The 21,781-nt window shown below is 56.8% G+C and overlaps 1 protein-coding gene across 1 annotated transcript in view; it reads right to left on the bottom strand.

The window, feature by feature from the left end:
* The window catches only part of IQSEC1 (IQ motif and Sec7 domain ArfGEF 1), a 384,351-nt gene extending 363,579 nt beyond the window's left edge, over positions 1–20,772 (bottom strand). Inside the window, 1 exon segment of the mRNA XM_027582489.2 lies at positions 20,501–20,772. Coding sequence (XP_027438290.2) covers positions 20,501–20,772 — 272 coding nt within the window.
* Between the last annotated feature and the right edge of the window lie 1,009 nt (positions 20,773–21,781).

Here is a 21,781-nt window from a genome sequence, read left to right as displayed (position 1 = left end):
GCCCTGTTTTTTCTTAGGCACATTTCATAAACCAGTGCATTTTATACCTGGGGGAATCAGCAGCTCCTATGACTACATGAAGCCGTTTTTGCACGTGCTGCTGTAAACTCGGGTGACAGGATAAGGATCTTTGCCTGTGGCCATAAAACCAGGTCTGGAACAGGCCAGCCCCTCAGTGTGTGGATGTCAGGGGCAATGAGCACCCACACCTGCCCCCATCCGTTCGGGTAGCCTGGGTCAGTCACAGACATGGGCGGTGACACCAGTCATAGCAGTAATAAGAACAGTCGGCATGTGCTGACCACATCCTACATGCCAGGGTCCCTGTGCTCACACTTGGCATGCCTTCGCCCTCGACGATCTTCTGAAGCACGGTCATCACCCTCATTTCACCGATGTGGAAACTGAGGCACAGAGGAATTAAGTGCAGCAAGGTCACACGGTTGGCCTTGGACCCCAGGCAGTCTGGCTACAGGGAACAGCCATTAAACCACTAAGTCATTTTCCTGGAAACAAATCCCAGCCTGCCTGGTGGTGGTCGACCTGCCCGGGCGGTCCTTACATGAGCAGGTAGCAGCAGGCCTCCCCGGGCACCGGCAGGGCACCAGGTCCTCCGACTCTCAGCAACCCACTGGGTCCTCCTCCAAGCCTACAGGGTGGGGCCATTTACCCCTACTGAGCAGCAGGCAGAAGGGGAGGCGGGGGGACCTCGAAGACGGCTTTGAAGGCGGGAGGGGCGGGAGGCGCCGAGAAACGCCGCGTTGGGGGATGATGCCTGGCGTGGGCGTGGAGACACAGCCCTGCTGTAGGAGCACAGCCTGTCTGGAGAAAAACCTCACCCTGCTTGGGGTACTGCACCCCCTAGGACTGGTAGCTGCACCCGAAGTGGTGACTCCTGTGACGGAAATGTTCACACGGGCCCCGAGGGGACACGCAGGAGGACGCCAAACCATGAGTGTGACCTGCTGTGGATGCAGCCCAGCGTCCATCCCCGAGGGAGTGGCTGGTGCATCGTGGTGGACGCCCCACTCCCCGCCCCCAGAAGGTTCTGGTCAGGGAGGAGCAACACGCCGGGTGCACATCAGCCTTGACATGCATGTTGAAAACACAGAACTGAGTGACACAAGAGAGATGAGATGCCTCAGCATGGATTTCTTGCATCAGGGGCCGTGTCAACACGGCACCCCAGAGGGGTGCTCTCTGGGGAAGCTTGTCACAGGGCGAGGCAGGGCGAGGGCTCCAGGAGGGGCTGTCCCCGCCTGACCCATGGGGCCTGGAAGAGTAAACTCACCAGAGACGTCCTGCCTCGAGGCGAGCCATCGGCTGTGTGGCCCGCAGGGGTCACGGGTGCCTGTGTGGGTGAGGCCCCCCCTCGGCTGAGGGCCTTTCTCCAGGGAAGGCCCGCCCCAGCGGCAGCCCCTAGGAGTGAGGGGGTAAAGGGGGTACACAGATCACTATGCGTGCTGGGGACGGGGCCCTGGAAGAGCACAAGACAGGGCCCTGGAAGAGCCACGCCAGGGGGAGGGAATGGTCGGACGTGGAATAGGAGGAGAAATGAATGGATGGAGCTGGACAGAGGCCTTGGCTGGACGGCGATGATAAATGCACCCCGCCTGCCGAGTGTGATTAACTCGCCCTCCTCATGGGAGGTGAGGCACAGAGCGGGGAGGGCTGTGGCCGCAGTGCACACGGGGGAGACGCCTGCACGCTGCAGATGGGGGCACTGCGTCAGAGACGCTCCCAACCACCAAACGGTACCCCTGAGTCTGGAGCAGCCAGGGCCCGTCGGAAGCTGGGTTAATAACTAGAGCGGTGGAGGGACGTTCATCACTGTCAGCCCTGAGTGCAGGGCCAGGCAGGGACGGGCGTGAGGCCACCAGGCCTGGGCCGCCCTTGGCAGCTGCCCCAGGTGCAGAGAGAGGAGCTCCGTTGGTGGGGGGACGAGGCCAGGCTTGGGAGCAGGTGCAGGGCCCCTCAGTTGGGCCTCCAAACAAGGGCTGAGGCTGTGCAGAAGCAGCGGGGAGGGGAGAGAATGCCTGTCATGTGCCATTGGTCCCTCGCTGAGTCTTTCCTGAGGGCCTACTGTGTGCAGCAGCTGAGGCTTCAGGAATGAGCAAACACACAAAATCCTGCCCCTGTGAAGCCAGCATCATTTGGGGGAAGGCAGGTAAGAAGCAAATATATCCAGAGCGTGATGCACAGGGGATCCGTGCCAAGAAGGAAAACGGGAGGAAGGATCGGCGGGGGAGAGCCAGAGTCTCAGAGCCAGAGTCTCAGTGCTGAGGGAAGCGGACGCCCAAAAGGGAGTGAGGGAGCGGGCCACGTGTCTCTCTGGGTAAGAGCCAGGACACAGAGCATCGTGCAGCTGCCCTGCAACCACTCCCATCCCCACCTCCTCCCATTCCCCTGCCTCCGTTTCCTCATCTCCTAAAACACAGACAGTACCACTTTGCTCAGTAGTTCCGTGAGAGCTGACAGCCTCTAGCACATCACTATATAACCCAGAAACTCCACTCCTGGGCAAACACCCCAAAGACTTACAAGTATGGTCTCCAATGTTTGGAGCAGCACTATTCACAATAACCAAAAGGTGGAAACAACTCACGTGTCCATCAACACATGAGAGGATAAACCAAATGTGGTCTATCCATACACTGGAATGTTCCTCAGCCTTAAAGAGGAAGGGAATTTTTTTTTTTAAATTTATTTATTTATTTGACAGAGAGAGACACAGCAAGAGCAGGAACACAAGCAGGGGGAGTGGGAGAGGGAGAAGCAGGCTTCCTGCTGAGCAGGGAGCCTGATGCGGGACTCGATCCCAGGACCCTGGGATCATGACCCGAGCCGAAGGCAGACGCTTAACGACTGAGCCACCCAGGCACCCCTAAAGAGGAAGGGAATTTGGACACAGGCGCCAATATGGATGAACCTTGAGGACATTATGCTCAGTGAAATAGGCCAGTCACAGAAAGATAATGTTGTAGGATCTCACTTACGGGAGGTCCGGAGAGCAGCCCAGTTCCCAGAGACAGAAAGCAGAATGGTGGCTGCCAAGGGAGGAGGAATGGGAGCTAGCGATGAATGGCGACCGGGTTTCGGTTCTGCAAGATGAGAAGAGTTCTGGAGATGGCTGGTGGGGCTGGTGGCACAGCCCTGTGCGGGTACTTAACGCCACTGAACCAGACACCTAAAAATGGTTACGGTGATAAGTTTTATGTCATGTGTATTTGCTACAACTTTTATTTTTATTTTTTAAAAAGATTTTATTTATTTATTTATTAGAGAGAGCGCGTGCACACACACAAGCAGTGGGGAGGGGCAGGGAGAGGGAGAGAGAGAGGGAGAAGCAAGCTCTCTGCTGAACAAGGAGCCCGATGCAGGACTTGATCCCAGGACCCCAGGACCATAACCTGAGCCAAAGGCAGACTCTCAACCGACTGAGCCCCCCAGGGGCCGCCCCTTGCCACAACTTTTTAAAAATAAAATAACACTCTTTTGGACAGAAAAAAGTATCTGGTACATAGTAAATGTTCAAGTGAGGCCTGGTTCCTACCAGCGCTACCCCTGACCTCCTCAGGACAGAGAGACAAGAGCACAAGGCTTGGCACACACAAGCTGGTGACTCTGGCCAAGTTCTCAGCCCCCCTGAGTTTGGCTACGGATGAGGAGGTCCTTCTAGCCCAGCCCTTCTCTGAAGTCAGTCCTTGTCCCTGAGCCTGTCGATCCAGGATACCAGCATGCAAAAGCCATCACGACGGGGCTTTGCACAGGATCATAGAGATCAAAAGATATGCTGGAGTGTATATAAATAGCCCCAGAGCTCTGGCTTTGCTGTTGAGCTGGCAGAGCAGGGGGACCCCAGTAAGCCTGGCTCCAAACTCAGCTTCCCGGAGCAGCCCTCCACAGACCCTGGTAGCTGACTCAGTAGGCCCCCAGGTTCAGGCTCTGGGCCCAACCCCCAACCTCACTGCCTGTCACAATTCCTCTTTTTTAAACTCAGATTGGTTTTTCAATCCAAGCAGGCCCCTCCCCTGCCTGTGAAAGCATCTGGCTTGCCTGGGTAAGGATGCAGGGGTCGGGGGCGGTGCGTGGAGGGGAAGCAGTGAAGCACACCTGGGACACAGGGGAAGGGGCAGGGCTGGGGGCAAACAGTAAAAATCCACCCCCTTGCCCACCTTACCCCATCTGGGACTCAGTCTTGCTTTCACTCTGACTCTCATAATGATTCTCAGTAGTCTCAGAATCAGCCTGTGGATACTGATCAGCACCCCCAACACAAGCAGCAGACACATTTTCTGATGGGCGCACCTCCGCCCTCCCTCCACCTCCCGCACACCAGCAGGCATCCCCCTGAGGGCTGACTCCAGCATCCCGGGCTGCGGGCTGGCACTTAGGAGGCTCGGCAAGTGCTGGTTAAGTGAATGAATAAATGAATAAATTAATGACTAATTCAACACATGTGGGAAGAAAGGAAGGAAGAGAGAGAGGGAGAGTCCCAGACATGTGGTTGCCTACACATCTCTCAGTCTCTGCCTCTCCCTGGGTCTCCCTCTGTCCCTCTGTCTCCGTTTCTACACCCTCACCACAATCCATCAAGGTCTGTCTGTTTGTCTGTCTCCCAGCAGGCAACTGAGAGCAAATGGACCAGAGGGCTCTGAGCTGCAGCTGGGGTGCCCCTCCCCCTCCTCCCAGAAGGTCTATCCACCTGTCCACCTTCCCATTTTCTTTTTTAATATATTTTTTTTAAGATTGTATTTATTTATTTTGAGAGAGAGTGTGCAAGCAGGGGGAGGGGCAGAGGGAGAGAATCTCAAGCAGACTGCCCACTGAGTGCAGAGCCGATGCGGGGCTTGAACTCACAACCCCAAGACCATGATCTGAGCCGAAATCAAGAGTCGGACGCTTAACCTACTGAGCTACCCAGGCACCCCCCTTCCCACTTTCCAAAAGGCCAGCTTCTTCCCCTTCTTCTTGGCTGGAGCAGCAACCACCCAGCTAACCCACAGACTCTTCCCCTGAGAGAACCCCGCCGGCCCCCATCACTTCCCCTGGGTGTCAGAGTCCAGGGGGCCTGAGTCAGCCAATCCTCTGCCTCTGTGATTCATACTGTATGAAGTAACTGGCCCTCATCCACTGAATAAGATTAAATTTAGCAACAATCCTAACACGAGGCTCCCCGGAGGGCCCACCTCCATTCCCAATGACTCAAACTCTGAGGCTTCAGCCTCCCAGAGATGTGGTCAAACATCTTCAAATCACAGCTGTAAAACCACCTTCACCGTAAGCTTAGGACTGACTAAGAGGGGCCAAAACCAAATGTACGAACACGGGCTTAAACACATGGTTTTAGTCTGTCATGGACTGGCCTGGAGGTAGGCAGTAAAGGGGCAGTCCAGTTATCAGGGGCCTAGGCTCCCTCTAGCTCACTGCATCCCTGTGGTGCAGCCCTTGTCCTCACAATCCACAAACGGCTGCCTGTGCACCAGCCACCACATTCTCATTCCAGCCAACAGGAAGGAGCAAGAGGGAAAAGACCCATCCTTTCTTTAAAAGACATATCCTGGAAGCCGCGCACCACACTTACAGCCAGAACAGGGCTACAGGGCCATCTCTAAGTACCAGGGAGGCTAAGAAATGCAGTCTGTATTCTCCCCAAATTTCCAAAATAATAATGACTGTGGACTGCTACAGAGTGAGCCTTCCTACAGCCAGTGCTGGACTTACTGGCCTTGTGCCACAGGGACAGCACTGTTCCCTATTCTTATGCCCCCTTTCCGGATGAGGAGCCTCGTCCCAGCTGCTCAGGACAGAGTCGGTCTCCAAAGCCAGACTTGCGTGCACCCACCACCTTGGCAATTTCTGTCTATCAAGCTGCACTTGGCAAACAGGGTCTGAGAAGTGACAGTGTCCAATACCGACCCCACGGCCCTTGACCTCCTCCCTGTGCAACCGAGACCGCGTCTAGACCACTGCCTGAGACGGTGTCTCAACTGTGGAAGATACCTGAGGACCGACCCAGCATGGGTCTCACTACAGCAGCTCCACCTGGGGCGTGGCGGGGCTGGGCTGGGCTGAGCCCACAGGCCCCAGAGGCCCAGACCCCAGCTGGGGAATTTTCCATTAGACCTGGGGGCACAGGCCGGCCACCAGCTCATGTGTTGGGGAGGAAGTGGTTTGTTTCAATCAAATTAAAGCAAAGGAGAACCACTCGGGGAGAAAAACCGTGAGCTTCAGCTTCAGCTGCCACCTTGAGAAGAAAAAGAAAGCCAGCCCCCTCCTAGAGGGACACAGGTAAAACCCAGGACGTGGAGTCCCCGAAGGGCAGTGTGGGAGGAGGTACCGAGACTGCCTGGGGCTCCCTGTCCCTCCTAACACCCTCCCTCACCTCCCCAGCCCAGCAGCCTCTCCAGCAGGCTCTCCTCGTAGCCCCCCTGCACAGGGGAGAGGCCAGGGGGCACCTGGCTCCCTCCCAGGCTGTGAGGTCGCCTTCCTGTGCGCCTGGACCTGTCCCCCTCCCTGGCACACGTCTGCACACACAGGGCTCTAGAACCACTTACTGGATTGGACCTGAAGTTCCAGTTCAGTGGAGAGATTAAAGACACTACATTTTACAATAAAAGCAGTCCTTGCCGAGAAGAAGAGCTGACTTTCTGGCAAAATAAAAGCTGCTGTTCCCATCCCTCTGGGCTCCTCCTGCTGAGAGGGACGGGACTTTTGGCATCTGGTAAAGGGATATCTGGGAAGATGGTGACGAATCAGCTTCCCTCAGTGGGGGGTCTGCTTGGGATTCTCTCTCCCTCTCCCTCTGCCCTTCCCCCCGATTCTCTCTCTCTCTCTCTCTAATAAACGGGGGAGGGGAGGAATCAGCTAGCACATAGCAGGTGCTCAATAAATGCTTATTTCAGCCAATCTCATGGTGGAGATCTCCAGTGCCAGGAAAATAGCTGCCTCGAGGAGAAAAGCAGTAGAAGCTCAGCCACTAGAAATTTTAATGAGTTTGAACACACACCTACGCAGTAAATGGAGGCACAACTATACTGATAATATGCATATCACCAGAGTCCACCAAAATGACATTGAAGGATGATGTTAAATAATCAAGGGAAATAGAAGTCCCACTGTTTTCTGCCTGTACCTCAAAGGATCATGGATTTTGCCCCCAGGGGTGTGCACACTCCATTCTGGAGACCCTGGACCCATCCACATAACAATCATGGATTTATCTAAAATGTCTGGTTTTAAATATAAGCAGTTTGCTGGAAGGGCACCCAACGGTGAACCGGACCTGGCTTCTGCTTGCCCCAGAGGGAGAAGAGGCAGGCACCCCGGCATGGCATGGTCGTGGGAAGTCAGATGGGAGGCTCCTGGAGGACCCAGGCCTGCAAGAAGAAACCTAAAGAAGGATGGATTCCAAAGTGTATAAAATCATGACAAGTTCTGAGAGGGGAGCCGGTCCATAAAGGACATGTGGGCTTTCTGGAGGCAGGCATGGAGGTGCAGGAAGGGCATTCCAGGCAGAGGGAACAGCGTGGGCAAAGGCACGAAGGTGGGACAACAGCACATGTCTGCAGCGGGTGCCAGTACAGAAGACATGCAGCCTCTGGGCCACCCCACCTGGGGCGGGTTTCCAGGCAAGAGAAATAGCTGCGTGTTGTGAGAGGAACAGGCCCAGGAAGGAGTGGAAAGGAGAGGGAGAGAGCGCCCACCTCCTGCATGCTCCCTGAGTGGCAGCTCAGGGCTCGGCGCCCTCTGGAGCATCCTCTCCCCAGAGCTGCTGGGTTGGAGCTGGGGCAGGAGGCCCCATGTGTGACGACCTTTCCCCGGGGAGTCCCCTGAGATCCCTGGCGGGATGAGAGCGCATCTGTGGGAAGCCCCACCGGCCCCCCACAGACGACAGGTCCCGTTGCAGAAGTGCCATGCTCCCAAGGCCCGTGATGCCAGGGGAGACGGCAGGGACGAGAATGCTGCGCTCTCGATGACTGCAGTTATCCAAAACTCTTTAGCGACAATGATTTCCTCCAGACCCCCTTTCTCCTCCCTGGATGTTTTGGCTGCTTCGCCATATGGCTGGAGTTAAAAATACAGCTCAGAGTGAGGGGGGTGCTGGCAAGAGCGGGCAAGCATTCCCGGAGGAACTGGGTGGGGGACTGTGGCCTGCTCGGGTCCCCTGACCCCATCTCTGGCCGGGTGGCAGAGCTGGGGACATCCCAGGCTCAGCGGAGCCGTTCTCCAAATGAACTGTAGAATGAGAAGGCCCTCGGGACATGCGGTCACTTGCTAAGTTACCCGACACAGACAGGTCACCACGACAGGGCGGAGAGAGAGAGGCATAGCGTGGGCCCCGCCTGCTGGCAAGCTGCAACACAAACTTGTGCCAACCTTAGTTAGGGCAGGAGCGACAACATGGCCTGAGCAAACCCAAGGTGGCAGATTAAGGACAGCGGCAGACCCCTGCTCCTCCTCCCCTTGAGACCAGCAGGAGGTGGCACAAGTGGCCTCCCCGGACTCCCACAAAGCCTCACGGCTCCCACCAGACTTTTTGGAACGCTGGTGCTGGGACCCCTGGGCCTCCAAGGGAGAGGCCTGACTCCCCGAGCCCGCCGTGCTGGAGCAGCCACGTGCGCTCACTTGGGTCAGCAGCTCCAGCTGAGCCCGGCCTTCCAGACTTGTCCACAAGTTCCCGGATAGGTATGCGAAGTCATGCCAGACCCTCCCGGATAGGTATGCGAAGTCATGCCGGACCCTCCGCTCATCTGGGACGTGAATACCACTGCGTAACTTCCACCGGCAAAGAGAACAGAAGATGCCACCAGTGAAGCCCAGCCCAAGCCCTGACCTGTGGAGTCTCAGCACAGTGAACTGTTACATAGCCACAGGGGACCAGAACTTATAGACTGGTAGATTGATTGAGTCCATCCGTCTGTCCGTCCGTCTGTCCATCTAACCCTCCTTCCTTCCTTCCTTCCACACATTCATTAAAACCCACCCTGAGGCAGGGTCTCTTATAGGCACCCCAGAGACAAACAATTCATTCTCCCTGTCCCCATGGGCGCTTCTGGGCTGGATCCTCAGTGCCCACCCAGCGTGTCTGGGTCTATCGCGTGTCCCGTGTCCCTCTCTCCCTGTTTGGCAGCTTTCTCCCCTGGGGCCTGTCACTTCTAGGTCCCCCTCAACGTACTCTTGTCTGGTCCCTGCCCCTGCCTTCATTTTCTCTGGGTGTGGAGAGGACATGTGGGATGTTCTGCCTTTCACATGGGTCTTAGTATGCTTAGTATGCTTGAAAAAGTCACCTGCATACTAAAACAACAAGGGTATTTAAATGTTGCATTAGAAAAGATCTCTTTAACACAAAAGAAGGTAGTAAGGGAGGGACAGAGGAAGAAAAAAAGATATAAAACTTACTGAAAGTAGGGTGCCGGGTGGCTCAGTTGGTTAAGCGACTGCCTTCGGCTCAGGTCATGATCCTGGAGTCCCGGGATCGAGTCCCGCATCGGGCTTCCTGCTCGGCGGGGAGTCTGCTTCTCCCTCTGACCCTCTTCCCTCTCATGCTTTCTATCTCTCATTCTCTCTCTCTCTCAAATAAATAAATAAAATCTTTAAAAAAAAAAAAACTTACTGAAAGTAAATAACAAAGTTGCAGATAGAAATCCTACCTTAGTGACCATTATATTGAGTACAAGTAAATTAAACACTCCAATCAAAAGGGGGAGACTGGCAGAATGGACTAAAAGCACGTAATCCAATGTGCTAAGAGACCCGCTTTAGATTCAAAGACACAAAGAGGTCGAAAATAAAAAGATGGAAAAGGGGTTATCATGGAAATAGGAAGCCAAAGAGAGCTAGAGTGGCCACATCAAACGCAGACCCCAAGACAGAAGCTGTTAATGCAGACAAAGAAGGACCTTTCATAAGGACAAAAGGGTCGGTCCCTCGGGAAGACACAATACTTCTAAACATTCATGCACCAAGCAACAGAACCCCAAAACACATGAAGCAAAAACAGAGAGAGCAATAAAGGGAGAAATAGGCAGTTCCCCAGGAATAGTTGGAGACATCAGCGCCCCACTTTTCATAACAGACAGAACAGTCAGAGGGTCACCAAGGAGACAGAGGACTTGAACACTGGAAGCCAACCAGACATGACAGACAGGCCCAGAACACCTCCCAGCAGCTGGTGCATATTCCTCTCAAGTGTGCTTGGAACATTCTCCAGGACAGATCAGATCTTAGCCCTTAAAGTGAGTCTTGATTTGGGGCGCCTGGGTGGCTCAGTCGGTTGAGTGTCCGACTCCTGATTTAGGCTCAGGTCATGATCTCCCGGTCGTGATATGGAGCCCCAGGTCAGCTCCACGCTCAGCACGGGGTCTGCTTGGGATTCTCTCTCTCTCCTTCTCTCTCTGTGCACCCCTACCCCTGCTCGCACTCTCTCTCTCTCTCTCTCTCAAAAAAAAGCAAAAACAAAAACAAAAAAACTAGTCTTGATTCATTTAAAAGGACTGTAATCATACAAAGTATATTCTCAAAACACAAATGGCTGAAATTTAAAGAGTCCCCTAAACACGGCTAGATGGCAGCTCTTGGGAATGTGCTTGAGTCAACCTTGTTCAAACCACCACCCTCCCTACCACCCTTGCCTCTCTGTGCCTCTGTTTCCCCACCTGTACAAGAGAGGTACTTCACAGAGCTGTAGCAAGTGTTTATAAGAAACCACTCAGTTGTCATAATTATTACTTGTTATTGATGGAGGGTAGTAATGATAATCCCTTACGTTCCATCTCTGGGTGAGGAGGCATTCACTCATAGAACAGGTTAAGACTTTCAAAACGCCTCCACTCCCACTGTTTAACTCAGTCCTCATCATCTGTTAAACGGGAAAAAGCTGGTAGTGGTGAGGCCCCAGTATGGTGGCATCTGTTGAGTCCTTTGCCCAGGGCCTGGCTCACAATAAGTGCCAGAGAGGGAGTAGGTTGGCCTATGGGTGGGCATTGAGAGGGGGTGGTCGGTTCCCTGCACACCCCTTGTGGGTGGAGGATTTTACACACCTCCAAGTTTAGAGGTGCTGAGCTGGGTGAGAGCAGAGCCTTGAAGAAGTCTAGACAGAGATGGGAGCCTGTAATGGGCTGGAGGGGGGGCAGAACATTCTTGATGGCTCTGCCTTTTTGTGGGGAGTCCTCCATCCTGTTGAAACAATGTAAGTCTCCCCCTTTAACTGCAGGTTAAAGGGATGATGACAGCATGTCTTACAAAGATGCTGGATTCATGATCAGCTACATTAAATGTGCAGAAGTCAGACAGACAATAGAGATAAACGCCAAGACCCAGTCACTGAATTCTAAATCCTGTGACTTTCCTCTAACATTAAATTTCTTCTCCACCTAGGAAAGAGGGAACAACAGGAACAAAAATTGGCAAGCATGAGGGGTACTCTGCTTACTTATATTACCGATTTAATCCTCACAGCCCTCTCTGAGGGAGATGATGTTTTATAACCCCATTTTATAGGTGAAAACACTGAGAGGCACAGAGAGGCTAAGTAACTGGCCAGAGGCAATACAGCCAGACGGTGGTGGAGGGAGTGGTCTGGCCCCACAGTGCGTGTCCTGACTATGTATGAGTATGTACTTTGTGTGTACCCTGACCAGGAGCCATCTAGAACCCCCAGCCACCCTGGGGGAGTTGAGCGTCCTTGCTTGGGCTGCTTCTCCAGAGGGGTGAGGGAGAGTGGGGAACTGGAGGCAGGGTCCGGGGACATCAGCCGGCCCCCACTCACTCACAAGCCCAAGAATACTGCAGGCAACAAAGACCTACATGCACTCTGCCATCTGGAGCCTTTCCTTCTGGTTAAGCAATGCTCTCGCCTTCCCATCTGGACGGGTAGTTGTTGGGTGAGGGGACAGGTTGGGACCATGTTCCTTTTATCCACAACCCATGTGCTTCTGCTCAGCTCCACCAGCACGCCGGGCCAACCTCCCAACACCCCATACCCCGAGTCTCGTAGCGTCTCCCGCAACCTCCTACTCACTGGCCCCCGCCTTCCCCAGGAACAGGGGTCCCATCCACACCCGAGTGCAGTCCCAGCCCTCCTCTGAGCGGCAACCCCAGGGACACCTATCTCCCAAAGTCCCTCTGGGCCTCTCCAGCTCTGCTCGCCCAGCAGCCCCGCCTGCGCATCCCCTACCCCCTCCTCTCCCTTGCTGTCCTGGCCCCTTGCTCACTCTGCTCTAGACACATCTGTCTCCTCGCCGTACCTCAACCACACCAGGCATGCTCCCCTCTCAGGGCAACCCCCAAAGGGAGATCTGGTTGGCCCCCTAGATCCACTGTCCCCTGTTAGAGAAAATGAAGCTGAGGCGCACAGAGGTACATTCCACATGCTAAGGGGGAGGAAGGAGAGCTCAGTCTCCAGGCCACAGCCCCATCAGTGTCTTACCCCCGAGCTGACCACACGGGCCACTGGCCCATTCATCTTCAATTTCAGGCTGTCCAGAGACCCCTGCAACCTATCTCCAAATAATCTGCACTCTGTACTAAAGGAAATCCCTGCAAGGGTCCCTAGCAGCTGCCCCAGGACCGCTGGATACAGGCTGGAGACTTTTTCTTTGAGCACTGGGACCATCCTCACTGAGGCCTGCCACATCAGACAGTTCACAGACAGGCTGCAAATGACCGTCATGAGAGGCTCTTCCAGACCTGCCAATCCAGGACACCCTCCTTGGACGCCCTGTTCCCTGAGGTTCGGATGACGAGGGCCAGGCCCCGGTGTCTCAATTCTCCATGAGGTCTGACACTCTTCAGGCAAGGGCATACACAGAGCCAACAAGCCATTCAAATCAACAAGGGATTTGGAGAGTTGGGGGGGGGGGGACAGAGCCAGAAGAGGGGCACATATGCCAACTCCCCTCAAGACCAAGTGTCCCAGTGAGTCCTGATGAATGAACACATGGAGAAAGGCCCGAGGTGGCTTCTCGAACAGCTTTCTAGCAGGCTGGCAAATGCCCACGGGTTTGGAGTGGGGAAGTGGGGCCGGCTCAAAGCAGAATGCCTAGCACCAGCTGGGTGGCACCTGCCAGCTTCGAGAGTCGCTTCCCCTGCATGCGCACACCCATTGCCCATGGCCACCCCACCAGCCGCCGGCTTCCACCCTCACCCTGCCACAAAGGGACCTGGGCTCCGGGCGCTGAAGTCACGCTTCCAAGGTGACCACACCGGTGAGGCACCAATTCTGGCACTCGGGAAAAGTCATAGCTGTCCCTGGGTGGGCCATGGTGCTGGAGTTCATTCTGAGTTGTCTGGGGGAGCTGACCATACAGGTCTGGAAATGGCTCCGTGTTTCGTGAAACGTTTACACGAAGCAGCAAACAGCCTCGAAGCTACACAGTGTGGTGGTGAACAGCATGGGCTCTCAAGGCAGTCAGCCCTGGGTGCCGATCCCACTTCTGCCACTGGGTAACCGCAGGCAACCTGCTTCGCCTCTCAGAGCCTCGGTTTTTCCCATCTGCAAAATGGGATGATAACGGCTCACAGTTGTCACAGTGTTAGCCCGCCAACAAAGACACCAAGGAGGATGCATCAGCACACGGCACCTGGAACGGGCTCGGTTATCACTGCGGTTTGACTATAATCAAATCCTGCTCCTCTGTGAATCTTGCCTCCTCCAAGAAGGAACACCAAGCATTTTCACAATCAGGGCTCAGACACAGCACAGCTTGGGAGCGGTGAGCCAGGCTCGTTCACCACTCCACCCCCCGCCCCTGTCCCGGCAAACCTGGCTGAAATCTGGGTACTAAGCAAGTGCCCCGGGCTGGTCCCTGTCTGTCTGGACCTTACCTGGCCCAACTGTCCCCACTCACAGGCCTGGCGTGGCCACTGACAACACCTCTCGCCACCCCCCAAACCTGCCAGGCGCCTCTCACCTCCCCTTTCTCATGTGCTGTTTCCTTGGCTTGATACCATCTTCCTCCTCCTCTTTCTAGCTCAAATGTCACCTCCTCCAGGAAGCCCCTGTTGACACCCGAGGGTGGCCATCTGCTTCCTGCTCTGGGGCTGTACGCCACTTAAGCCCACTTCCTATCCTGGCCCAGTATCTCGGGAACCTTCCTTATAGGCCTCTGTCCCCGTCCATGGTTTCCAAGCAGAGGCGGTAGGGGAGCTGCCCAGATCAAGGACAAGAATCAGGCTGAGCTGCCCAAGTGTTCAACAGTTAGTGAATAAAAGGACATCAGATAGCATAGCATACGTGCAGTGCTCAGCCTGGTTCCTGGTATGCCACAGGCACTCCATAAATGTTAGCTCCCCATCAGCATGGCTCCAGACACCCTCAAGGATGGACAGGCAGGACATACAGCAAAATAGTGTAAAACTTTCATTGTAGATCCCGAGAGGGTGTTCTGCCTTGTATGGTTCTCTCCATTTCCCTGTATATTTGGGAATTTTCGTAATAAAAATTAGGGAAGACAAGCCTCAAGAGCATTCTCAATACCCTAACTGCTCCTGCCCCTGGAGCTATCATTCCCCGCGTTCTCTAATGCCAGGCACTTCATGCGACGTCTGACTCTGATCTTCCTGAACAGAAGCAGCCCTCCCCATTTTACGTGGCAGGGGGCTTGGGGGGAGACTGGCCTCAGGAAGCCAAGGGCGATGCTTTGCCTCACTTGGAGAGCCCACACCGCTGGGAGGTGGCCAGGGCAGGACGGGGATTGCGCACACCAGCTGCTGGGGCGGGGCTGAACTCCAGGTGTTGGTCACTGGGTGGCCTGGAGGGTCCCCAGAGCAAGGCCAGGGCAGTCGGGGTGGGGGAAGCATTTGAAATACTCAAGACCGCAGCTCTTCACCTGTTACAATGGAAGCACTTAGTGTTTCTAAGAACTGGTCCGCCGTATCCTGCTGGAAACACGAGCCCCACAGAGGGGCAGGATTCAGACTCTGAAGGCCGCTCGCTGACGTCGCCGGCCAGCGCAGCCTGGCTCCCAGCTGGGGCCGTTTCAGCCACGGCCTGGCCTGGGTCTGCACTGGCTGCGGGGCGGTGGGCTCGAGGCCCGTGGGAGCTCAGGGCTATGAGTGGAACCCCGGACAGCCTCCCAGCCACATGTGTGCCTTCTGCCCCATTTCAGTTAGGTCAGTGCACCTTCCCCAGCCCAGTTCTTGCTGCACACCGGCCTGTCTGTGGTGGTGTTTTCTGCAGCTCTGTGGCAATTACTCAGATGACAAGCTCAGAATGGCGCCCTTCCCAAGTTAGGCAAAGCAGTGTTCTTTCTCACAGAAACAGACAGCAAAGAACAAAAACCACCATAAGCTGTCAAGACACTGTCACAGATGAAAGAGCTGACAACTAGCCACCCAGCTGACAAAATAAGGCCGATGCCCCCAAACTCCCGATGTGGCACCCCCCACCTTCAGCCCGGCCCGGCCCCAAGATCTCTGCAGCCTCCAGGAGGCCAGAACACAGAGGGTGGAGGCGGGCACGGAGGTGGGAACGGGAGCAGGTCCTCGCTTCATCTCACACACAGTGCTGCTCCCTGTTTTTCTCGAGCCGAGCCAGATAAAGAAGCTTTTCCCGATTTATTTTCCAAGTTGTAAAATAATCATTTGCTTAGCTTGTCAGACGGCTGGGAGAGAACTTCAGAGAAACACTCTCTCCTCGTCTCTCTGTGGATTCTACCATCTGCTGGGAAAACAGGAGCGGCTCGCCCTGGGCCCTCGGAGTTGGAAACATTTTGTCCAAGCAGGACCCGCCTCCCAGTGTATGTTGCAGCTCCTTCTGGCCGAGGGACATCCTCCCCGGCATTGGATACTCTGCTTTAGCTTGGCCGGGAGAACAAGAACATTATTTCACGAAACTGTGAACACAGTATCTCCCTCTGCCACCTTCGCAGCCACCCTCTCAGATCAGGAAAAGCCCTCAGGGCCTCTCCTGGCCTGTACGTGGTCCCCACTCTATGAGGGGGACCAGGGCACAGGGACACAAGGCTCTCGGGGCTGCAGAGCCTGGACCGTGGGTTCGGTACTTCCGGTGACTCTGAGGAACAGAACGCTTTCAGAGGTGTCGTGCCAGGACCCTCCCAAGTACAGCTCATGTCATGACTTCTTGCCTGCCGCCCCCTCTGCACTGGCCACCCTTAAGCTCCCCTCCAAACTGCCTGCACCATCATCACGGTTAATGTCACCACAGACCTGGGGAGAGCGCTTGTTTGGTAAGTCAACAGAGACCGAATGCCACTGGAAACCTCCCCCAGAGTGAGTCACCGACTCCGAGCTTCAGAAAAACGTCCTCTCCGGAGTGATGTGACAGTGCTTGAGGGCTGGAGGGGATGAGAAAGCGAGGGAGGCCACTTCACAGGGCCCTCTCCCCAACCTCGGGGGGGCCGGGGCTTACTTCGGCCGGGACACCCTGGAAGATCAGAGGATGGAAGGGGTCGACTCATTCAACCCTTGCCCCCTCTCACCACCACCTTGGGGGATGCTGAGGACCCAGACTTGGTGACGGGATCCCACATGGCAGGACAAAAGCCAGGCCTGCTGGGCTTCCTCCGGCCCTGGAGGCCAGGAGTCAGGCAGGATCCCAGGGGTATCCAATCATTCCGCAGCTGGGAGGGTGGGTGGTGGTGGGTGAGAGTAGGGGGCTAGAGCGAGACCACCTGAGTCCCGATCCTGGCTCCACTGCTAAGGGGTAGGAGAGCCGGCGCAAGTCACAGGACCTCTCTAAGCTTCAGTCTACACATCCATAAAATGGGAGCAGCGACTGTTCCCGCCTCATAGGAGGGATGTGGCCATGCAGTGAACTGGTAAATGCAAAGCCCCACAGCAGTGTGGGGCACACAGGAAGCCTCCAGGGGGTGTGACCATAGTGCACTCACCCCTGCTAACCAGAGATTTGGTTCTGTAGGTTCACCGGTACCAGCAGTGCCTGCTCAAGTGCAAGCTGACTGCGTGAAGGAAAACACAGCAGTTCTAATCGATCCCGCTTGCATTCATCCATTCAACAGATATCTACGGGGCACCTATTATGTGCCCGAACCTCTAGTGGGAGGGGTGGTTCTGGAAACATCATTATAATGTAGCCGACTAAACACTGGATATGAATTCTGATGTCAGAAAAAATCAATTAAATAATCCAACATATCCAAAGGCACCCTCTTTCTTCCCTGTTATCATCCTGTTGTCCCTATAGCTGAGAAACTCACAATGCTATCTTTCAGCAGAGGTCTTCTGAGGAAGGGTTTAAAGTTGTGGGCTTTAAAGTTTCTACCATGCCTGGGTGAGGTGGTACAAGATCCCTATTGTCCCAGGATGAGCCTTGTCAATGATCTTTCACCTGCATCTCTCTGTCCTCCAGCAAGAGTGGGGACCTGCGCCTTCTGGATGTGCAGGGGCAGCCTGTCCACATGGTGGCAGGGGGCAAGGGGCTCCTGACTCCAGCTAGAGCAGCCAGCCAGTGGCTGCTTAAGATAAGGTTAGCCAGGCCTGCCTTAGCCTGACACGCTCAACACACCCTTGCCTACGAGGACCCCCATCTGCCAGCAGGAGGGCCTGGGTGCTGACGCCGGCAGTGCCCCCTGGTGCGAGGGGGCACCAGCACTGGGAGAAAGTGGAGCCAAGTGCCCCAGCAGGAAGTAATCCCGACACTGTGGCCTGGCGCTGCCTGGCGCCTCAGGAAGCTCACACAGAAATGTTCCTGGCTCAATCACAGGTGGCCAACCCCAACTTCATCCTGAGTTCTGGACCCCAGGAGGTCTCACCCGGGTTGTCAAGAAGTTTACTCACCCCACCTGCCTGTGCATAGTTGGCTCCAAAGGAATGAGAAACTGACTGACAAAGGAAGAACCTGAAATGCATTAAGCACCTACTGTATACCAGTCTCTTCCATGCCCCTTATCTTCCCTTAACCATTAGAAAAGGTATGGGAGGCAGCTGTGATCATCCCTGTTTCGTATGCATTAAGAAAAAGCTCCGAGGCTACGAAAGGAGGCATGACTTGTCCCATGGTCACACTGGCTGGCGAGTGCAGAGCCGGCCATGGGACCCAAGTCTACCCATGTCCCTTTCTCTATGCAGAGCTGTTTATTCTCTTCCTCTGTTCTCTGCTCTTGCCTTTGTCTCTCCAAGCACATCACTAACAGCTCTGCATACAGTAGGCACTTCCTAAAAGTCAGCTGCTCTCGAGGAGGTTGGTTAAACCATGCTCAGGCATCAATCACTTCGCTACACGGATGGGCAGTGGGCATCGTGAATCCAGAAGTGGAAAAGGAGCCCTCAGCTCATTCCCCCTACACCCCAGGTATGTGAGAAGGCAAGTGTGATACCACCCCCCCCCCAAGAGGCTCCTATGAAGAGAGGGAGGCTCCAGCATTCTCCCTCCTGAATGAAGTGGATGCTGGGAAATGGGACCAGCGTGCTCCATCTTGAGGGAGCCCACTGTTCTGTGAATGTGCTGGTACCACACAGTCTCATTCGTCACGGTGCGGTCTGGGGGCCAGCAGCAACCATATCACCCGGGAGCTTGGGAGCCTTCCCCAGACCTGCTGGTCCGAATCTGGATTTTAGCAAGATCCCCAGGTACGAGGTGGGCACAGTCAAGTTGGAGAAGCTCCCCTGACCTAGAACATGGCTGGTGGCGGTGTTGCCAGGGTTCCTCTCAAAGGGGATGCCATCACAGGCTCTGGCTGTGTCTCAGTGAAGGGAAGCCAGTGTGGCAGAGCTGGGGACTTGTGAAATAAACCCCGCAGCCACGTGCCTGGCTCCCCCCGACTCCAAGGCACCACCCAGATGCGACACTGGGGATTCCCCACAGCAAGCGGGACTCACTGTCTTTCCAAATCCCCCCGTCCCCACGCTTGGTCACCAGAGGTGACTTTGAAGAGAAGAAAGGAATGCATTCCCCAGGACGGTGCTGGGAGGCATCTGCCAACAGCATGTGTCACTGTTGCCTAGGAAAGTGGGACGTGCATCCCTGCCCTTGTGTGTCGCCTCCCTAAGCTGCTGAGGATTTCACCTGGGCAGCCCCCAGCTTTTCTTCCAGTCCCTGTGTGGGGGATAAGAGCTCAGTCCCCTGCAAGTAGCACCGGGTGACCCACAACCACTGTGGGAGGTTCGGAGGGACACCAGAGAGCCAGGGGCGGGGCACCCGGAGGAGGCTGCAGGGTCTCTGCTTTCTTTCAGTGACACCAGCTAGGAGTTATCCACGGCCTCCCTCCTCCCTCCCTGGGATAAAGAGAAAGCAGTTTGCCACCAGGCCTGCCACCACAGAGCCATGAGGCTGACCCACGTCCTGACCTCACCCTCACCGCCCTCCTTCTTCAGAGCCCACCAGAACCCAAAAGCCCTGCCCAGAACCGGTGCAGGACACAGGGGGGCAGGCAGGCATCCCTTGTCCCATGGCCACAGCCTGGCACAGCCCCACAAGGTGGGGGAGACACCAGGTCTCAGATGACTGTAGCTGGACTCGAAATCAGGAGCCCCTCCCCCATCTCCAACCCCCACTCCCACCCTGCAGAATTTTGGAGTCAGGATCAACTCCTCCCCCATCATCCCTGCCTACCCCTGCCCCCCCTCCCCCGCCTCCCAGGAAACCTTTAGGAAACTGCTGACTGCTAACCCCCCTACCCCCAACACAGTGTTTTTCTCCTCTGCCCCGGGGCCAAACCCTGGAGTGTGGCCAGGTGGTCCCGAAGACAGAAGGACAGCGAGGGTAGACAGGCTCAGAGCACCCAGGAACTCAACGCTGGAGTCACCTGAAGCCCCCGTGCCCCCTGCCTCTCCCCAGATGGGCGCCCGGACTTCTGCGGAGAGAAGCCCCGCACCCGACTTGGGCACCCCTGGGAGGCGAACGGGCTGCCGCCCGAGAGCTGCAAGCTCGCCCGGGACGCTGGGGGTCAGCGCGGCTGGGCAATCCCGCCCCCATCCTGTCCCCGGCTTAATCCTTGGTCCGAAATAGTCAGGGTAATCCCAGGGTGAAGCGGGCGCGGTATTAACCCCGGAGCCGCGAAGGAAGAGACGAGACGTCCAGAGGGAGGAGAGCTCGGCGCATCACGAGCTAGAGGGAGCACAGGGTCCTTCCCGGAGGGACGGCGACTCGCGAGTGACCCAGGCCCGCTCGAGGGCGGGATCTGCGCCTCCCGCGCCCCCTTCCCACTGGGTCTCGGGCTCTCCGGGTCAGGAGTTCTGGCCCCGCCATCCAGAGCCCCAGGTCTGCGCGCGGATAGCACCCCGTGGCGAGGCCGATCCCGCAACCGAGCCCCGGGGGTCAGTGGAGCCCGAGTCGGGAGCAGTCCGTCCGCGGAGCCTGGCCGGTGGGAGCGCTGGGCAGCCGCCCCGGAGCCGCTTTCCTGTGGGGAGCCCAGTCCCCGCCCGAGGTCCGGCCCCAGGTCGGGGGTCCGCAGGTGCGACCTCCGGCTGGGCACCCTCCCCGCCTCCGCCCGCCTCCCAGCCCGGCCCCGAGGGGAGAAGGGCCCCCCAAGAAGTTCGCGCATCCCCGACATGCCCGCCGCCCCCGGTCCCTGCTTACTTGTCGCGGCGGCCGCCAAGCTCCGGGATGACGCCGAGCGGCTGCGAGCCGGGGCCGGGGCCGGGGTCGGGGCGGCGGGCGCACGCGGCCAGGTGTCGCCGGTGCCGCTCCAGCAGGCCGGCGTTTTCGCGGCTCAGCCGCGCCACTTGGCGCTCCAGCTCCTCGATGCGCCGCCGCCGGCGCGCCAGCAGCTCCTGCTGCGCCGCGACGATCCGGGTCAGCTCCTGCAGGTACTCGGCCGCCTTGCCGGGGGGCTCGGCGGCGCTGGCCATGGCCCCCGCCCGGCGGCCGGCAGCGCCTCAGGCTAGCGGGCGGCGGGGCAGCGGCGGCGGCGGCCGCGGCCGCGGCGGCGGCGGGGCGGCCATGGCTGCGCGGCGGGGACGGCGGCTCGGCGCGGCGCGGGGCTCGGCCCGGGGGGCGCGGCGGCGCGGGGCTGGCTCGGCCCCGCCTCGGCTCCCGCCTCCGCCGGCGCCCGCCCCCGGCGCTTCCGCGCCTCGCGCTCCCCGCGCCGCCGCGCTCCGCCGCCCGCTGCCCCACGGACGCGCCGGGGCGGGCAGGGCGCGGAGCTGCGGCCGCCGCGGGCAGGCGAGGAGTTTTGCAAAGTGCCGGCTGCGGCGCGAGGGGGAGCGGGAGCCCGAGCGGCCGGCGCGGGAGGAGGCGGGAGGGAGGAAGGGCGCGACGGAGGGAGGGCGCCGCCTGCCGGGCCCGGCGCTCCGCGCCCGGAGCCCCGCGCCCGGAGCCCCGCGCCCCGCTCCCGGCGGGGACGACTACCGCCTCATCACGCGGCCCCTCCCAGCAGCTCTGATGTATACATTTAATTTAAAAAGCAATTCGGCAAAATATATCTTCATACTACTCTTAGCGAACAATTTTTGGTGTGAGTAGAAAAATAGCTAATAAACTCATAAGAACTTCGAATTTAAAAAAACTGATCAGTCTCCTAAACACTGGGTTGGTTTTATTGAGACCCATGCAAGTTTTCTAGACTGTCCCTTCTGCGTTTGACCCTGAAGCTTCCAAGAGGTCGAGACGGACGAGCCGCCCAGACTCAGGCATGGTCATTCCAATTGCACCCCGGGTTCTGGGAGCTGATCTCACGGTGGGGCAAAGACTCACCCAGACACTGGCATTGAGACCTTGGGCAGCTTGTTTTGTCTCTGAGCTGCTGTCTCCTCAGCAATGTTTTCTATTTCTTGACTTTTTATCATCTTTATAATTTTCATACTCCACATTTCTTTGGGGCTAAACTTATTTTTCAATCTTTTTGGCTTGAAGAGTTAG

Source organism: Zalophus californianus, chromosome 1, assembly GCF_009762305.2.
Source record: "Zalophus californianus isolate mZalCal1 chromosome 1, mZalCal1.pri.v2, whole genome shotgun sequence".
In the NCBI taxonomy this organism is placed as follows: Eukaryota; Metazoa; Chordata; class Mammalia; order Carnivora; family Otariidae; genus Zalophus; species Zalophus californianus.
This window is presented reverse-complemented; position numbering and strand designations above follow the sequence as displayed.